Source organism: Columba livia, chromosome Z, assembly GCF_036013475.1.
Source record: "Columba livia isolate bColLiv1 breed racing homer chromosome Z, bColLiv1.pat.W.v2, whole genome shotgun sequence".
NCBI classification, from domain to species: Eukaryota; Metazoa; Chordata; class Aves; order Columbiformes; family Columbidae; genus Columba; species Columba livia.
Window position 1 is genome coordinate 72,462,218 of NC_088642.1, and position 16,321 is coordinate 72,478,538.

The window sequence follows — 16,321 nt, forward strand, 5'->3', positions numbered from 1 at the left end:
ACCCTAAGCACAGTAGTGGACTGCTCTCACAGCAACCTCCCTGTTTTCTGGATGCAACCTTCTGAGAAGCCGAAGTGCCCGTGAAAGCTATTTTCACCTTGCTGTTAGGTGATACCAACCCTGGGGCATGGCCATGACTTCCTCCGCATGGATGAACTTACCAAGTGTGCTTCTGGGACACAAAGTACAAGACAGCATCAAACATTCAGGAAATGACAGCTGTGCCAGTCTCCAAAGTGTAAGAACATATGAGGAAATAGCCTGGCAGGGCATGCACTTGTGCTCAAATTTAGCCCCTTGTGCACTATCAGCTCTCCAAGGCTTTTCCTCCTCCTCCAGAATACTTCACACTCCTTTCCTCTCCTTAAGCAGGAAACTAGCATTGCAGTCGCAAGGGTAAAAAAATTAACAACCCATTATTTCCCCACATACCTGAAACACTGATGGTTGCTGCAGCTTTTGCAGCTCCAAAAGCTTTGCTGTGTTTGTTCGTGGCGAGGCAAGTGAAGAGGCCAGGTCGGGTGACATACACCTGCAGTCTGGAGTCAACCAGTTTGTCCTTGACACTTTCCACTATAGACCCTGCAGAAACCTAAGAGAGTGAAAAGCCCAGTGCAGCTGTACTTCCAACAAGGGCAAGCAGACAAAGCAAGTAAAAATCTAAGAAACCTGGCCACAAATGGTGAAATTGTCATAGAAAGATGCAGCAAGCAGATAGAAGTAGCAGAGAACTAAAGCTGCTGGTGTCATTTGGATGCTTTCTCAGCAGCTGACTACACAGACAAAAGCAAATGTTAAAGACCTCTCTCATTTCACCCTTCAGCAACATTTTTGCAATTAATTTTCAGGGCCAGAGGGCTGTAGTCTCAGTTTTACTCATGTAATTGAGCTGGCTAATTACTCCAGGACCTCTTCTAGTTGATTGTTTGCCTACTGATGCCTTAGCAAGGAAGGACACAAGGTGGCTTTGTGGACCCTGGCTGTACAGAAAGAAAATTAAAAATAGTTTGAAAGTTGTTGATTCTGGATTAATGAAACCACCACCCCCACACTTCCAAAGCAGTTGTGAGCAAAGCAAGTGCTCTGGCTTCAATGCTTTGGCAGATACCCAAAAGATTTTCTTATCTCACACTTGGAAATATGGGAAGGGCCGCAGATGTGACTTTGGCCAGATCTTTTCCCACGTCAGAAATTCTCAAGTAAATGAGCTTGAAACCTAATGATTTTGGACAGTTAGTCTAAGTTTAACCTCAAGTCTATCCTGCTCATATGGCATTCTCTAAAGTAGGAGGACACGGTTCACCAAGACTCTACCTTGCAAAGGCAGTAGGAAGGAGCATTGCCTGCTTTAGCCTTCATACTGAGAGAAAGCATCAAGTGTAATTCAAGCAAGATATGGTTGCCCATGGATCCCACTGGTGTGACCTGACCCTGAGGACAGTGAGAGTGGTCTCCCTGGATCCATCCCAGCAAAGCACTCTACCTACATGTCTATCTGAGAGATCAGAGACATCTATCTGACCTCCCTGGAAGTTAGTAGAAACGTGATTTCAATGAGACCTCTGTCTGCTCCCAAAGGTAGTAACAGTGGTAGCTGAAAAAGCTGGAAGGGATGCATCAGTGTTGTATCACATCTTTAGTAAACAGATCAGTTTACCTCTGAAAAGAAAATGCTGAAAAAAAAAAATATGTTTGTTTTGCCTCACTCAAGCTCAACTTGAAGTTGTGGTCAAGCAATGTGCATGGGAAGAAATCACTAAATAACCAGAACAACGGAGTTTTTGTAAGTATTTCATCAGAGATGGGTGGTGTGCCAGTCACTCTGCAAATGCAAGGACCAGGGCTATTTTTTGGCCTACACTGTGAAGTCACTTCAGGTGGATAGTAGCTCAGGAGATATCTTTTCACAACTTGCTCTTTTGTTACAGTGCTGATCAGATTTATTTTCAGACTTTGTGGGGTTTTTTTTTCCCAGAAACCACTAAGACACTCCTAGGACCTTCCTGGTGGAAAGGAGGAATTTCTTTACAGGCTGCCCCTGCCTGTCCCCATCCACCCAGGAAAGGTGGCAGCTTGCCCTGAGCCACTTGTGCTGATCTGGTCCCCTCTCCCTTCTTACTCCTCAGGGCTCCAGCATACGCCACCCTGTTATCTCCCCTCCCAGCAGCACTGGACTGTGCCTGGTGAGCACAGAGAGCCGGGACTGCTCCTCCAGCTTGGGCCAAAGGAGGAAAAGGTCCCTCAGGTAGCTGCAAGCAGTACGAGCAGTACACATGGTCATGTACACTGCGGAAAATCATGGGTGAAAGCGTCAGGTAGTTGTGCCTAGGAGTTCCACACCAGCCAGCTGTTGTTGTTTTTCCCTTGTGTTAAATTATTCCCTTCCTTTTTCCAAATATGTTCCCTGAGATTTTGTTTCCAGCAGGTCTTCTTGTAGCCTTTGAAACACCACCTCAGCCATGACCAAAGCAGAGACCTCTTCACATCTTTGTACTTGGCTAGCTCATTCTTTGCAGTATGGAAAAATGCAGTTTAATGTCTATAATGCCCTGCCATCCACAGTGGGAGGAGAATTAATTGTGTTTCTTTTTAGGTAGGTAAGATGGCTGATGCACAGGGGAGTTTCCATCTTTCTCTTCAAAGGCAGCTTAACAACCTCAGCAGAGTCACACTCTTTAACCCTCAGGACAATTACAGGTCAGCCTTCAGAGACCATAATGCTGCAGGCATGGTGCACCTTCAAGTGATTCACTGTTGCTTGCTCATGAGCCAGCCCTCAAATACATACACTCCAGTCCACTCGCTTCCTTGTCTGACTCTCCCAGAGATGGGATCTCATTAAGCAATCCTTGCCATATTTAAGATGAGGCTGTCTGGAGCACCACCCTCCTGGGACTGGGCTTTGCTTTGCAGACAGGGATGGGATAGGCCAGATCTGACCAGCTAGGCAGTGGCCCCAGGCAGGGGATGAGCATCATCTCACAGCTCTCCATGGGACTGACACACCAGTGGGAACTTGGCAGAGCATAGTGCTGTGCTCCAGAAACATTCTGCCCTTGCCAGGGACCACAGATGCTCCAAAAGGTTTTTTAGTCAATGGGGAAGATGCCTTGAATGAACACCCACAGTTGTCTCAAAACAATGGTCACCAGCAACTAACGAGGACTCACGGGTCTATACAAAGGCTGATCTGATCACTTTGCTGTTCTCCCTAGTGACCTCAAGAGAATACAGAAAATTAACCCTAATCAGACTGGAGGACACAATAGAGGAGACGAGGAAGACAAGAAACCTGGCGGAGTAGCCCAGGCTCTTTCAAAATGTATTTTAATACATAAAAAGAGAGGATACAGGCCAGGATGAAAACAGCCTCCTGAAGTAAGGAACTACAGGAAGAGGATTTATTGATCATTTTGGACAAGCAAGTCCACAGGAATGTCCATGGCTAGCTGGTGGCCAGAAGGACTTGGGGCTGACAAGTGATTAGTGAGGAAGAGTGGAGACAAATAGCCAGCCTGCACACAGTGTATGCTCCACCTGCCTCCACACCATCACACCCTGGGGCCCACATCCTTAACAAAAGCTGTTGGAAGACCACGGAGTATAAAGCTCGTTCATCATAACTGTGTGAAGACTGGAGGAAACCCTTGGCAGTCTCAGCCTGCAGAGCTCCTGTGACTGTGGTGCTCTGCTCACTCCTGGGGAAGCAATATCAGGTGTCGGGCAGCTCTTTAGTTCAGCTGAAGGGAAGACATTGTAATAGCCTATACATGGACATGAAAGCCAGACGAAATCAAAGCAGGCACCTATTTTAAATGGTCAGGATAATTAGACCATGGAACAATTTCCTGTGAGAAGCAATGGATTTGCACCTCTTGGTGCCTGCTGCTAAAGATGGTGTGCCTTTCATGAGGACATGCTTCTAGCCAGGAATAAATTGGTGACATACTTCACTGTGTCACCTAGGTCAGTGTTGAAAATTTCAGATCTATTAATCTGCAAATATGCTGTGCATATATGCTGTCCCTCAGGTATTTTGTCTCAAGAAAGTTTGCTCTACCTAACTACCTCAGTTTGTGTTATTTTGTCAAATAAGCAATTTTGCCATGTTATTATTATCACATTAGGAGAAAGGAGAGGATAGGTGGCTGCAGAAACACTGCTGCAGAAACACTTAAACTCACAATAAAATCCTGGAAACCCTGGCTCAGCAGAAGGTAGTAAGTATCTAAAAGCATTCTTCAACTCAGGCTATCCAACTCAGGCTAACAAATTAACCCATGCAACACCCTGGAGAAGGTGGAGAGTGTTTTGCAGAGGACAAAACCACAGCAAGGAAGCCATGAGGGCTCAAGTTGATTGCACAGTGAGGTGTTAAGTAAGGTAGGAATAGAAACCATGGGCAGTGGCTCCCAGCCCCACACTTTAGTCCCTGGGCTGTGTTTCCAGATGCGACTAGCCATCTGGTGCCAAAAGCATGAAAAAAAAAAAGGGACACTTACAGCTTTCCCATTTTCCAGCCAGGAGATCGTGGGGACTGGAAGGCCGGTCGCTGTGCACCGCAGTGTCACCACAGACCCAAAGGTGATATTTTGGGATTCGGGAGCCTTCAGGATTCTGGCAAAAACTGCAGGAGAACACAAAGGTGCTAGTTGAATGGCAACGTGAAGCTGTGGCTGTGTTGGCATGAGGATGAATCCTCACAGACAGGTCTTGAAATAAACCATGGCCCCACAAACAAAAGCAGAGCACAACACAGACTTCTCGGTGAGTAACAATCTTGGAAAAGGGACAAGGAGGAGAAAGAAGGTGATCAGCATGGTTATGTTCTGCACCTTAAAGACCAAAATTTTACCTCTGGAAATTTCTACATTGTCTGAGTTCAATGCCTCAGAGGAGGTGGCATGCAAAAAAATACAAGGGTGAAATCATTGGCAGAATGCAGGTGGGACAGACTACAACAAATACTCAGCAAGTTACTGTGTTGACTTGCCAAGGGTGGCCTCAGTGAAACTTGTTCAAAACCATCAAGGGGGACCACTAGCAAAGTCACATACTATAAAGCTTAAGGGTCAGATAAGCTCCTTGGTGTGATGACAGTGATTAGGACTTGAGAGCTGCAAAGCCCAGCATTTTCCATGCCACAACAACATAACCTAAGGGGACGAAGTCTAACATCAAGTTATGGGCTAATGGTCAGCAAAGACTTCAGGAAGCTGAGATTGCAGGAGGAAAGTACATTTTTAAAGTGACTTTTCAACTCTACTGCTCTTGCTTCATTTGTGGCACTATGGTTACTGTGCAGTTTGAAGATAAGCAAGACAAGCACTTCCCTGCTCCATTTTTTTTTCTTTGTGAAAATAAGAACCCAAGTACTTTTGCTGAAAATATATTTCAACCCAGAAACACAACTCTGATGACCTTCACAAGCTGTATTTCAGCTTCTGTACTTGGACCACATAGAGGAAAGCAGAGAAGAGATATATTTCCCATGGGGAACATTCTAGTTTTGACCCAAAATTTTTAATGGAGATGTCTGAATGTCTGTGCAGAAGCAGGCTGAATAACTCTTTGCCACTCCTTACTCCAGTTTCTCATGCTTGGAGAGTAATTCTCAGTCTCTGTCTTCTGGCCTGCACAGCAATGATTAAAAGCCTCCATTGGAAATTTTAGTAGATAGAGGAGTTTCTCTTGGAGTTCCCAGACAACTCTGATACCTTGATTGCCACTTTTTCTCTCTGTATGGTTCTCCTTACCAACATATCAGATCATGTTAGAGTCTTCTGTGTCTCTGCTTTCCTGACACACCTGCTGGCACTGGCCGCTGGTTGCTCCTAGATGGAGACTTGCAGTGCAGAGTAATTAGGAGACCAATAAGGATCTCTTCAGAAACTGAACATCTGTCCCCACCATTTGGGATGGGAACACTTCATGTGCAAAATTTCAGCTGGAATTTTAAAAAGTATATGTTTTCCACATAGCCCTTTCACCAAGTCATGGCCTGGGAAGGGACTGAGATTTGTGTTAACAAAGAGCCCAAAAGCATCTTTTGCTTGTGAATAGGCAGCAGTAGGACTACAGCATAGAAACGTTTTGTCCTAGGAGCACAGCCATTCAACAGGTTTCTGGGCAGCAGTTTTTAGGAAGATTAAATTGAATGTCAGTGCAGTGAAAAGAGTGGAAGGACATGTGTTACATCTAGCTTCTTAATTCCTCTGTGGTCTCCAAGCAGTCCCTCACTGCTGACGCGTGGTGCCACTTCCTTGAAGTCAAAGCAGAGCAGCACTGGAGCTGCTGCATCCCCGATGTCCCTCAACACAGCAAGTATGAAGCTCCAATGCTAAGAAGGAAAGCTGCAGTTGTTGGCCAGGGACTTTCCTGATGAATAATAAGGAAAATGAAACCCTTGCCTGAAGTTTCACTTCAGGCCATTAACACCAGATGTCTATGAATTCAGCCATGAGCATCCCAGGCCAAGCTTATAATTGCTTTTATATTTTGGTCAGAGAAACACTAAACTTTTGGGCCAGTCCCCTGGCAGCAGTTACATGCACATGGCTCCCATTGCAGCCAGTTCCCAGACCCAGAATGTGGCTCCTGGTGCTTTTCTCATGCTGCTGTCAGTTTCCCAGTGTGCTGCTGGGACACTGCCATCCTGACAACTCTGCTGCTCAGGTCCTGCCCAGCTTCATTAATACTGCCAGCATAGGGAAGGCAAAGGGTCAGGCCATTTAAGCATAAAACACCAAATACAGGGGTAAAAAATTCCAGCCATGAGTACTAAGCATTCACGTTTCTTGTGGAAAGTACTGCAGCTGTATTACTTAGCACAGGGAGGGATAACTGAATAAAAGTAGACCAATATTGGAATAAGATGATTTCCAATGTATGGAAGAATGGAAGCTCCTATTACCCCCAGGGCCAGTGTGTGTATTTCCAGGGATTTCAAAGTTGAAGTTACAGATTTAATGCTTTAACATTTCAAGTACTTACATTCACATGCTTTTAAGTTACCTAAAGTTTAGCTATTCAACTTAGGTACTTAGCTCTAGATACTGTGAATGGAATAACCTGGTTCGTTTACATTTTTTTTTTTCCAAGTAAGAAATTCCTGAGCCAAGGGCTGGATTCCCCAGCTCCCAGTGGGCTTTGAAGCACCGCAGAACGGCATACACAGGGACACATTTTCCAAAGCGCTTTTCATTGCTTTGGGAAACAGCATTAAAAAAAATAGAATCAGCTGTTTCTCAGCCCCATAACCTATGGGTGGATGACGCCACACTGCCACTGCCAGCAGACTCAGGTGCTGTGGAAAAGCCAGGATGGGTTGTGCAAGAGCAGCCAGTGCTACCTTCCGCCAGTGCAAAGCAGAGCAAGACCACCAGGCTGAGCTCAAGGTCCATTCTGGCAAATTTACCAGCAAGAAAATCTGTCCTGTAGCTAAATGGAAGAACCCAGGCCCCAAAACAATGAGGACTTGTGTTGTTATTTGTTTTTTTTTTTTTCCCCACAGTATTAGGCAAAGAAGGAAAAGAGGCAAAGGCAAGGAAGAAATGGCGACACTGATGGTGTCAACCTGAGCAACTGTCAGAGAAAGGTGGGGGAAAGGCTGAAGAGGAAGGAATAGGAAATGCCAATAAATGTTTGTGAAATTCACGGTATTTGGTGAGCTCAGGACATGGTTTTGTTTTAATTTTGCCACAAAGTGAAAATTCCCAACAATCAGGTGATTTTTAACATCTCTGTTACCTGCCCTCCTTTTCCAAATATTCCCAAAAGTGTATTTTGACAGGGCTTTCGCCTGTTTAGCTGCATCACCACAAGGTTAACAGTATTTTCGTCAAGACCCTCAGGATCTCAGCACAGAATTTACCCAAAGGCATGCGAAAAAATGTTAGGGAAGGTGAGTGAAGAGGGTTCCATTTATTTATTTATTTAAGTGTAAAATAAAACTGAGGAGATGGAAATGAAATCTGGCCAGCTAAAAGCCAAGCCAGCACATAAAGTTTCCTTCCCAAGTCCCCTCGTAAATGTCCTTTCTTTTACAGCTCTGCTAAATGATGTGCTGTGCACTGCAGGGCTTGCTAGGAGGTATCTGCACCACAGCCAGCTGCTCTCATTTCTGAGAATTAGGTAACATCATCCAGTCCAAACAGTAGGGCTTTAATTCAGTCACGAAACTTTTATACTATAAAAAGATTAAAGCAGGGTCCCAATCCCATCCCCCAGTCTGAACGGCTAACTCTTTCCAGGTGACTTTGTTTTCCTGTCGTCTCTGGCTGATCTGTGTTTCATTTCCAGGGTTTGGGGCAAATCCTGCAGTCCTGGAGGATGTCTGCCCCCTGACTGGGTAAGGCTTGTATTTTTGTTGCAGCAGGCTGGATTGAGCCATTCTGCACCCAGGCTGCCCCCTGCATGGCCTGGGGCCATGCTGCTGCTTTTGGAAAATGACAAAATGATGCCCAGAGCTCACAGGAACCCTCGTGCAAACAGCCCTGCTGCAGGACAACGTCTCTTCTAGTCAGGGTTTCAAAGCCTTAACATTGGCTTTGATGCACCAGGCCCAGTCAAGCACTGGTTTTAGGGTGTGGGGTTTTTGTTTCTTTTGCCAGAGCCTCCACTGGCTTTGGTGAACCTCAGCAGAAAACTGAAAACCTCAGTTTTCAGAGAACATCAGCAACAGCCGATGTAAGTGAATTAACCCAGCCTGTCAACATCTGCGCGTATTCCCATCCATGAGTGTATTACTAGTTCTGGTGTAGTGTAAAGCATACCAGATAGTCCAAACCAAGATGAGCCCGCTGAGAACTAAACCTGTATCAGCAACCACCTTGTGACAATGGGTGCACGCTCCCTTCCCACTGCAGTCTGAGCCTGGTCTAACACGTGAGCCAGACCTACTATGTCGATACTGCCAGATCTGATATCTCAACCTGCTCCACTCTCCCTGATTGGTTTGCTTTTGTCATGAAAATTAGCATTTTTGGTGATTACAGCCAGGCCTTACATTGAAAATTTTCCAGCTAAACTGCAAAATACAGGGGGTAAAAGCAACTCCCATGTGCAAAAGGTGTTTTCCTCTGGTGCAGCTGATGCTGTGTTGAGAACCAATGTATCTGCATTGCTGGGAGAACTGGTAAGCTACACATCACACCAACTTTCCTGACACATATACCCTGACAAAGCCTTTGTGCTGTGCACTATTCATGTGTGAGCATTTAGGAGCTAAACTGCAAACACTTTTTGTTCGCATTTACCAATGTTCCTGTAGCTTTTTCATACCTAAAGTGTGACAGATTGAAATGTCTGCTTCTCTACAGAGGAGTTCTTTGGGCTTGGACTTTGTTTACTAATGCGTAACATGTCTTTTATGCTTGCCACCTATATTCTCTGAAGAACCATAAACTTGTGCCAACTTGTTCACAGTCTTTTGCCAGTGAGAAGTGCAGTCATCTAAATCCTCATTCAGTTTCATTCATCTCACATCCATACACTCTTCCTGACAAGCATAACCCAGACAGTCAAGGAGAGGTAACAAGCAGAGGGGCTACCATTTCCTTCCTACTGGTGACAGATGAGGCAGCGTCTGACAAATGCATTTGTAAACACATATAAAGTGGCAGCATTTGTGTTTTCTGACATTTCAAATTGACCAGTGTAAAATCTCAACAACTCTTAAAATAACAGGACTAGAAACACACCATATGTCAGACTTGCGGATCAGGAGTTGCAAAGGTAGCCACGCCAAGCTGTGTGAGTGCACTGTTTTTGATGGGATCTAATTAAATTTCTTCACAATAGTTAGAATCTTTTAGTTTTAGTAGCTAGTACAGTCTTTTTTCATGGATTTAGTATGAGAATAATGTGATAACACATTGAACTTGCTGTGGGCATAGTTCATTTTTTCTTTTCAGTAGCTAGGCTGTGTTTTGGAGTTGGTATGAAAACAATGTGAGGACTGACTGTTGTGAAGGAGATCAAGGACTTTCTCAACTTTCCAGCTGCAGGTGCACATAGAAGTTGAGAGGGAGCACAACAGGACAGCACCTAGACTGACATCCAGGCTGGTCAATGAGATATTCCCTACTACTAGTGTCCACATCACGCTCCATATATAGCTGGGCTGGCTTTTCTGGCTCTTTTCTTTTCTTCTGGGATCAGCTGTTCAAGACTGGGGCGCTCTTTTTTTGCTGGGACCAGCTGTTCAGTGTGATTGTGTTTGAGCACGAACTGCTGTCCAGATCTCTCTTCTTCTGGGATCAGCTGTACATGACTGGAATTCACAGTCATTGCTTGGGAACAAGCTGGGTATCACTGGGTGGTGAGCAATAGCATTGTGCATTTTTTTTTTTTAATATATATATAGTTATTACTATTACTATTATTATTATTATTATTATTATTATTATTATTATTATTATTATTATTATTATTATTATTATTATTATTATTATTATTATTATTATTATTTTCTCTTCCTTGGATGTCCTATTAAACTGTTCTTATCTTAACCCATGAGTTTCTCCCTGCCCTTTTGATTCTCTCCCCTACCCCATTTAGGAGGGGAGATGAGCAAGCTGCTGCGTGGTCCTAGTTGCAGGCTGTGATTAAACCACAACAGTGCAGCAGATAATCACATGCCAAGAGCTGGGGTTGGACAACTGAGGCACAGTTTTTGCAGCTGGCATGACAAGACCAAAAACCAGCTTGGAGAACAGAAGAAATCTTCATTAGGCACAGTCAGCAGCTCCTCTCATAGCATCAGCAGTGGGCTCTGCACATGGCTCACCACACACCTCCACACGGGAATGGCTCAAATTGTACCTCTGCCACTGCTCAGGCCATGCTGCCACCCTCCCACCCGCTTCCAAAACTACTGGGTTAATAATTCAATCCAAAGATAACTGCAAGGTCAGTTTCACTTTGATCTCTGAGTGTTTCTTATGAAAACTGCAATATTTTTCTTTTTTCAAGCCTACTAAGTAGTCACAAAAAGGAGCAAAATGCCACAGGCAAAGCTGATATGAGGCACTTCCACTTATCTCTGTCAAGTTGCTTACCTATTTGTATTTAGTCCCCATCCAAACATGCTTATTGCCAGAAAGCCACGTGTATACAGATTATCAAAAGAATTAAAAAAAAAAACAAACAAAAACAACACAACCCAACATGTACAAATGGTGTAGGAAATGCACACAACCACTGTATTATTTCTCAAGGAACAGCACTATTAGGTATGGAGCCCAGTAGAGGAACGTGTGGAAGCACTGTTAAGCAAGGAGTACTTCATCTCCTACCTGCCCCTCACCTGGTTATCACAATAATCTGGGAGAAGAACCCTCCAACCAATTTGATATATCGATGTTTTGTACAAAATCTCAAAAGCTCCATGCTCTTCTGGCTCCTGATGCATGATTTGGGAGGTTTGGGGCTTGCAGCAGTTCTAACACCTCATTCAGCACAGGCCAGACAGCACAGCAACACTTAGACACTCAATCAGGAGCCTGAGGCTGTGAGGTGGATGGCAGGGACAATCCAATATCTATGTGGAAGATGGAGGAAACTGCAGTCTCTCCATCCTGAAGCATATGCCTTCAGATTCTAAGGCCTGCGGTCTAAAATCAAAGCAAGTTTTTCTTAACAAGGCAATACCTATTCAAGGTAAACTTATTTTAAGGTGAGCTTCAAGATTTATGGACGGTAGGACAATTTGCATCAGCGGAAGGACTCCTGTAATGTTAAATGCACCAGCCAGCACAGGAACTTCTCAGCTGTGAAAGACTTTGTATCGCATGCAGACGTCTCTGGAATCCTAAAAGCAGACCCTGCAAATATGTAAAGCTATAATAACCAGGAGTAAAATGTAAATAGATAGCTTATATCCTGTGTAACTATATAAAACCTGTTCTGTACAAGTGTTCATTTCTATATACAGAGCAAACACCAGATTCAAGGACAAGCGAGGATAACATGTTCAAATTACTTCCCAAGGAAACGAATAAGGAAATGCTTTTCATGTCAGCACTGGTCGTATGTATGTGTCTGGTTTCTCAGAAGGAAAGACCCTTCTAAACCTCCCCATGCTCTGGTTTTTCTACAGTATGGAGGCAAACTATGTGCCATTTAACTCTGCCATTACCTGTTACTGCATGTGAAACTGGAAAAGAAGTTCTCAGTCTCCCGAGCCAAAGAGCAAGTCTTCTGCTTATTCCAGTCACAATCATGACCCATCACGACCTCTGCTAAGGCTGCCAGTCTGCCTGCACATACTGAAATATCCACAGCTGCACACAAGTCTGTCTCTCTCGCACTCTCAGGAATAGAGCAGACAATTATGGGAATCACTGGGGTACCCAAAACTGAGATAAGCCCTGCAGCATCCTGACATCTGGTTTCTACCAATGGTAACAGCAGTGCCATAAATTTAATTACACACCATGTGGAAAGTACTTCCTTTCATCTGTTTTAAAGTGCTGCTGGCAGTAGGTGCTAGGATGTTCCTTATTTTGGGGTGACAGCAAGTAACCTGTTCCCTGTTCACATTATCCACTGTGCATGCTTCGTTTTTAAAGCCAAAAACTCTGCTAGTCTCTCTGAACACAGAGATCCGTCTTTGTTCTCTGTTTTCAATGCCTAGTTTGAGATGTCCTTTTTGGGAGGGGCTGCCTGAGCTACATTCAATTTCAGATAGGTGAGGGCACCATTCCTACACAGAGCAGCACAACAGCAGGCATCTTCTGTTCCATACTATAGGAATATACACCCTGGAAATATTGTGTGACAGTAGAACTGGCGTTAGTGCTAGAAACAACATCTGGAGTTGTACAGTTTAGAAGAGTCAGTCGTAGTTTTAAATAAGAGCGGGGCTTTCACCTCCACCAAGGCTACCTGAGTGAAAACAATGGAAGAGGACCTTGGAGAACAGAAAACATCGGCTTCAGTAGTACAGACAACTTATCAAAACTGGACTTCTAAATAGATTCTATACCATTTCAAGGATGCCTTCAAAATCCCCCTTTCTCTGTCTTCAGCCCCAGCTCTGTCTTGGTTTCTCAGTGTAAAAACACAGTCACTTCAGGATAGTTGTACCAGTTTACTCTGCCCCCTTTATCTGATAGCTGTGGATGTTCTTTATCTTCAACTCTCTTTGTTGTGCAGGAAGCATATGCTTCCCAGCTACCAACACAGTTTACAAGCCAGAGGGGTTTTATCTACAATATCTATTTTTTTCTTAAAAACTCAATTCATGCAATGGCGTGAGAACTTCATATATTTTTCAGTGCGTTTCCAAACTCTTTGTTAGGGGAAAGAGGTTTTGCAAAAGGGAAATAGGAACCTCAAATTCCCATTAAGAAAGAATTGCTTTTATGTGCCTTGTCAGAAATCTGCTCCTGGAAGGCCTGTTTTGCAGCTCCCCAGTGCAGGAGGCCACTCTGTGACAATTATTTGAAAGTAGTGTGCACCTTGTTGCTGCGTCGCAGCAGAGCAAGCCTCAGGAATCAATTGAATAGCTCACACTGGTTTGTTCATTTGCTGAAGGTCTGGGACAGTTTTCTTTCTCCTGCGGCTTGCCCTGTTACCCTGTAATTAAGGGTACAGCTGTATCTGCAGCATCTGAGAACCTCGGGATGATGACGGTGAGTGCAGTAGGTAGGAGGAGATTAAATGAGATATTCTGGGCTTTCAGTTACGCCCAGGCCACCCCGCTGAGGCCAGTCAATTGCTTTGGTGTAATTACAGGCAAGCTCAGTACTATTTTCTTTCCCTGTAATGCCCCCTCCCCCGAAACCTCTTGCAATTTTGAACAGCAAACTGCAGTTTTCACCATCAGCTGCCATAGGACACTGCCTGTCAGTACACACACCAGCAACACCATGGACAAGGAAGGCAGTCATTTCCCAGGGTTTCTGCCTCTGCCCACAACAGAAACAAACACTCTTCCTCAGTGTCGGTATCGGAATTTCCCTGAGGAAATTTTGTCCAGCACTTAAACGCAAAACTTCAGACTTCCTCATCAGTCCGCTGTTAGGCAATCCATCGCTCCCAAAATATCCTACCTCAGAAGACAGCACAGATAAAAAACTCTGATTTCATGTCAATAGCTGATCCACGGGCAAAGTGGCAAGATCAGGGTAGCAGTGCTGGCTGAGTGGCTCTCATGGTATGTCCCTTTCCCATTTTGGCTACACCAAGCACAGACGTGTTGACACAAAACTGTAGAAAACTTCCGGGATGGCACATCTGGAGTCAGTTTTTACTTGAAATAGGGCCCATCTCTGGAATGTGGCCCATTCAAATTGACAGATTAGCTGGACTAAATATGTACTTTCGTTCTTATTACTTGAATTGTGGTGTGACTTTCTTGTCTTTGGATTTATCTGTGATGCAAATTTGTCCCAAGACTAGGTAAGAGGTCCACAGAATGGCTAAAAGTATCTAGTGCTTTGAATTTTGTTAGCATAGTCAGTTCACTAAATAGCCAAAGCATTGCTTTCTATTGTCATCTAGTCTGCTGTCCCCTCACTGCATCCAAGAATTAGACAAAACTGTTAAAAGAAATTCTAGATCAAATCTACCCATGTCCTGGCAGATCTTTTCCTCTGAAGGGACGATTCTCCAAGGAAAACCTTCCTAGTTTTAAGGTTAATGCGGCTCTCACAAGTGGCTTATAGGGGAACATTTTTGTGGCCTGTGGCAGAGTATTATTTTAGTAGCTAGTAATAAGCAATAAACTGTGGGCAGGAAAAGACTTCTATCTGCAAGAGTTGGAATGCAAAAACAGACAAAGTCTAAGTCAGGAGAGAGTGAGGAATATTGCTTCTGCCCTTGTTTTGATATGTTTGCTTCATGTGCTGTCACATAGCGGCACAGGAGGAAGTGGAGTAGCAACACTTTGACAGAGGGATGAATGAAATCGTCTGGAAAAAAAAAAGGATTGGTAGCCTTCAAACAATGCCCTGTTCAGCCAGCTGGAAACTGAAGAGAAGATTTGATCCAAAAATTAAATTAAATCTATGGAGAATACAGTTAGTTTCTTGATGAGCATACTGGATCTTCCAGTACTTGTCCTAGCTAATTTGTTCATTTGTTTCCTGGCAGATTTATGATTGCTAATTTCTAGATATGTGTTTGTACAGTGGTTACTTCTAAACCAAACCTTATCGCACAGTACACTCCAAAACTCCTGAATTCAACAACTCTCTGGTGCCACAGGCTGGAGATCGAGCTCCACTTCATGTAAATCACAAGATGGAGGTGCATCTAACTCAGTACACAATGAACAGTACTGTCTGTGTACTCTTTCTGATCACACTACAGTCCATACATTTATGGCTTTTTTCTTTCTTGTTCAACATTAAAAATGCATCACTGGGCAAAATGAAGCAACTGAAGGTTTCACTGGCTCGGTGCAATGCCTAGAAAGGCACAACAGGAAGCTTGTTCTTTATCCTTAGGGGAAGAAAAACCCCGTTTTTCGGGATTTCTGCACACAAAGTCCAAGTACACAAGGCTAAAAAGCACATTCAGACTGTATTCCTACAGCAGAGCACTTCCACACATGTGCTTCTGTTGGAATGGAAGGAAGAACATTCAGAAGAACATTCTACCTTCAGTTGTGTTAGTGCCTAATCCACCACAACCCTCCATACATGTTAATAGCAATAACTCAGTTTCCAGAAAATGCTTTTTCTATAGTTGAAGCTAGTAATTAGGCTGATAAAGAAATGTATAACCTTATGCCTCATCTACATACAGCTGTTACTTCTAAACTGTAAGCAATTCACAGTTGACTTTTCAATTTCTTTTGTGACTTTTCTGTTTTAAAGAATTAAGGACATATAGAACAGAAGCCCATTCTACCAATCCATAAAGTGGCACTTTCCTCCCTCCAGCCCCAGAGAGAAGGAAACATTCTCCAAAACAAAGCACAAAACTCTTGCAGAATACAGATCCCAAGTGAGGTGAGCAAGTCATTGCAAAACATCCTGGTTTACTCTTGTTTGTCTGTAGACTTGTCTTATTTTATGCAGAAATTATGTATATTACACTTTAAATATTGGCTATAAGCACCACACCTGAAAAGTACAGCAAGAGATTAAAGCAAAACCATCCAGTGGCATTTGTTTCATACAGTTAAAAAAAAAAAAAAATCACCTACCAGGGAACAGAAGAAACACCTACCAGCCTACCAGGCAGCTTCTCTCTGTGTCTAAGTGACAATTATGCTCATAACAGGAATATTCCCATGCCTCTACCAGGCAAGAGCTCATGGCTTTAAACGTGTTCTTTCAATGTCACACAATTTATACATAAAGGATAC

At 43.8% G+C, this 16,321-nt stretch overlaps 1 protein-coding gene across 1 annotated transcript in view; it reads right to left on the reverse strand.

Moving 5' to 3' along the window:
- MUSK (muscle associated receptor tyrosine kinase) overlaps positions 1-16,321 on the reverse strand; it is a 58,376-nt gene that overhangs the window by 27,079 nt on the left and 14,976 nt on the right. Inside the window, exons 6-7 of the mRNA XM_065046351.1 lie at positions 4,503-4,627; positions 429-592 (exon numbers count right to left, since the gene is read on the reverse strand). Coding sequence (XP_064902423.1) covers positions 429-592; positions 4,503-4,627 — 289 coding nt within the window. The remainder of the gene's footprint in view (positions 1-428; positions 593-4,502; positions 4,628-16,321) is intronic.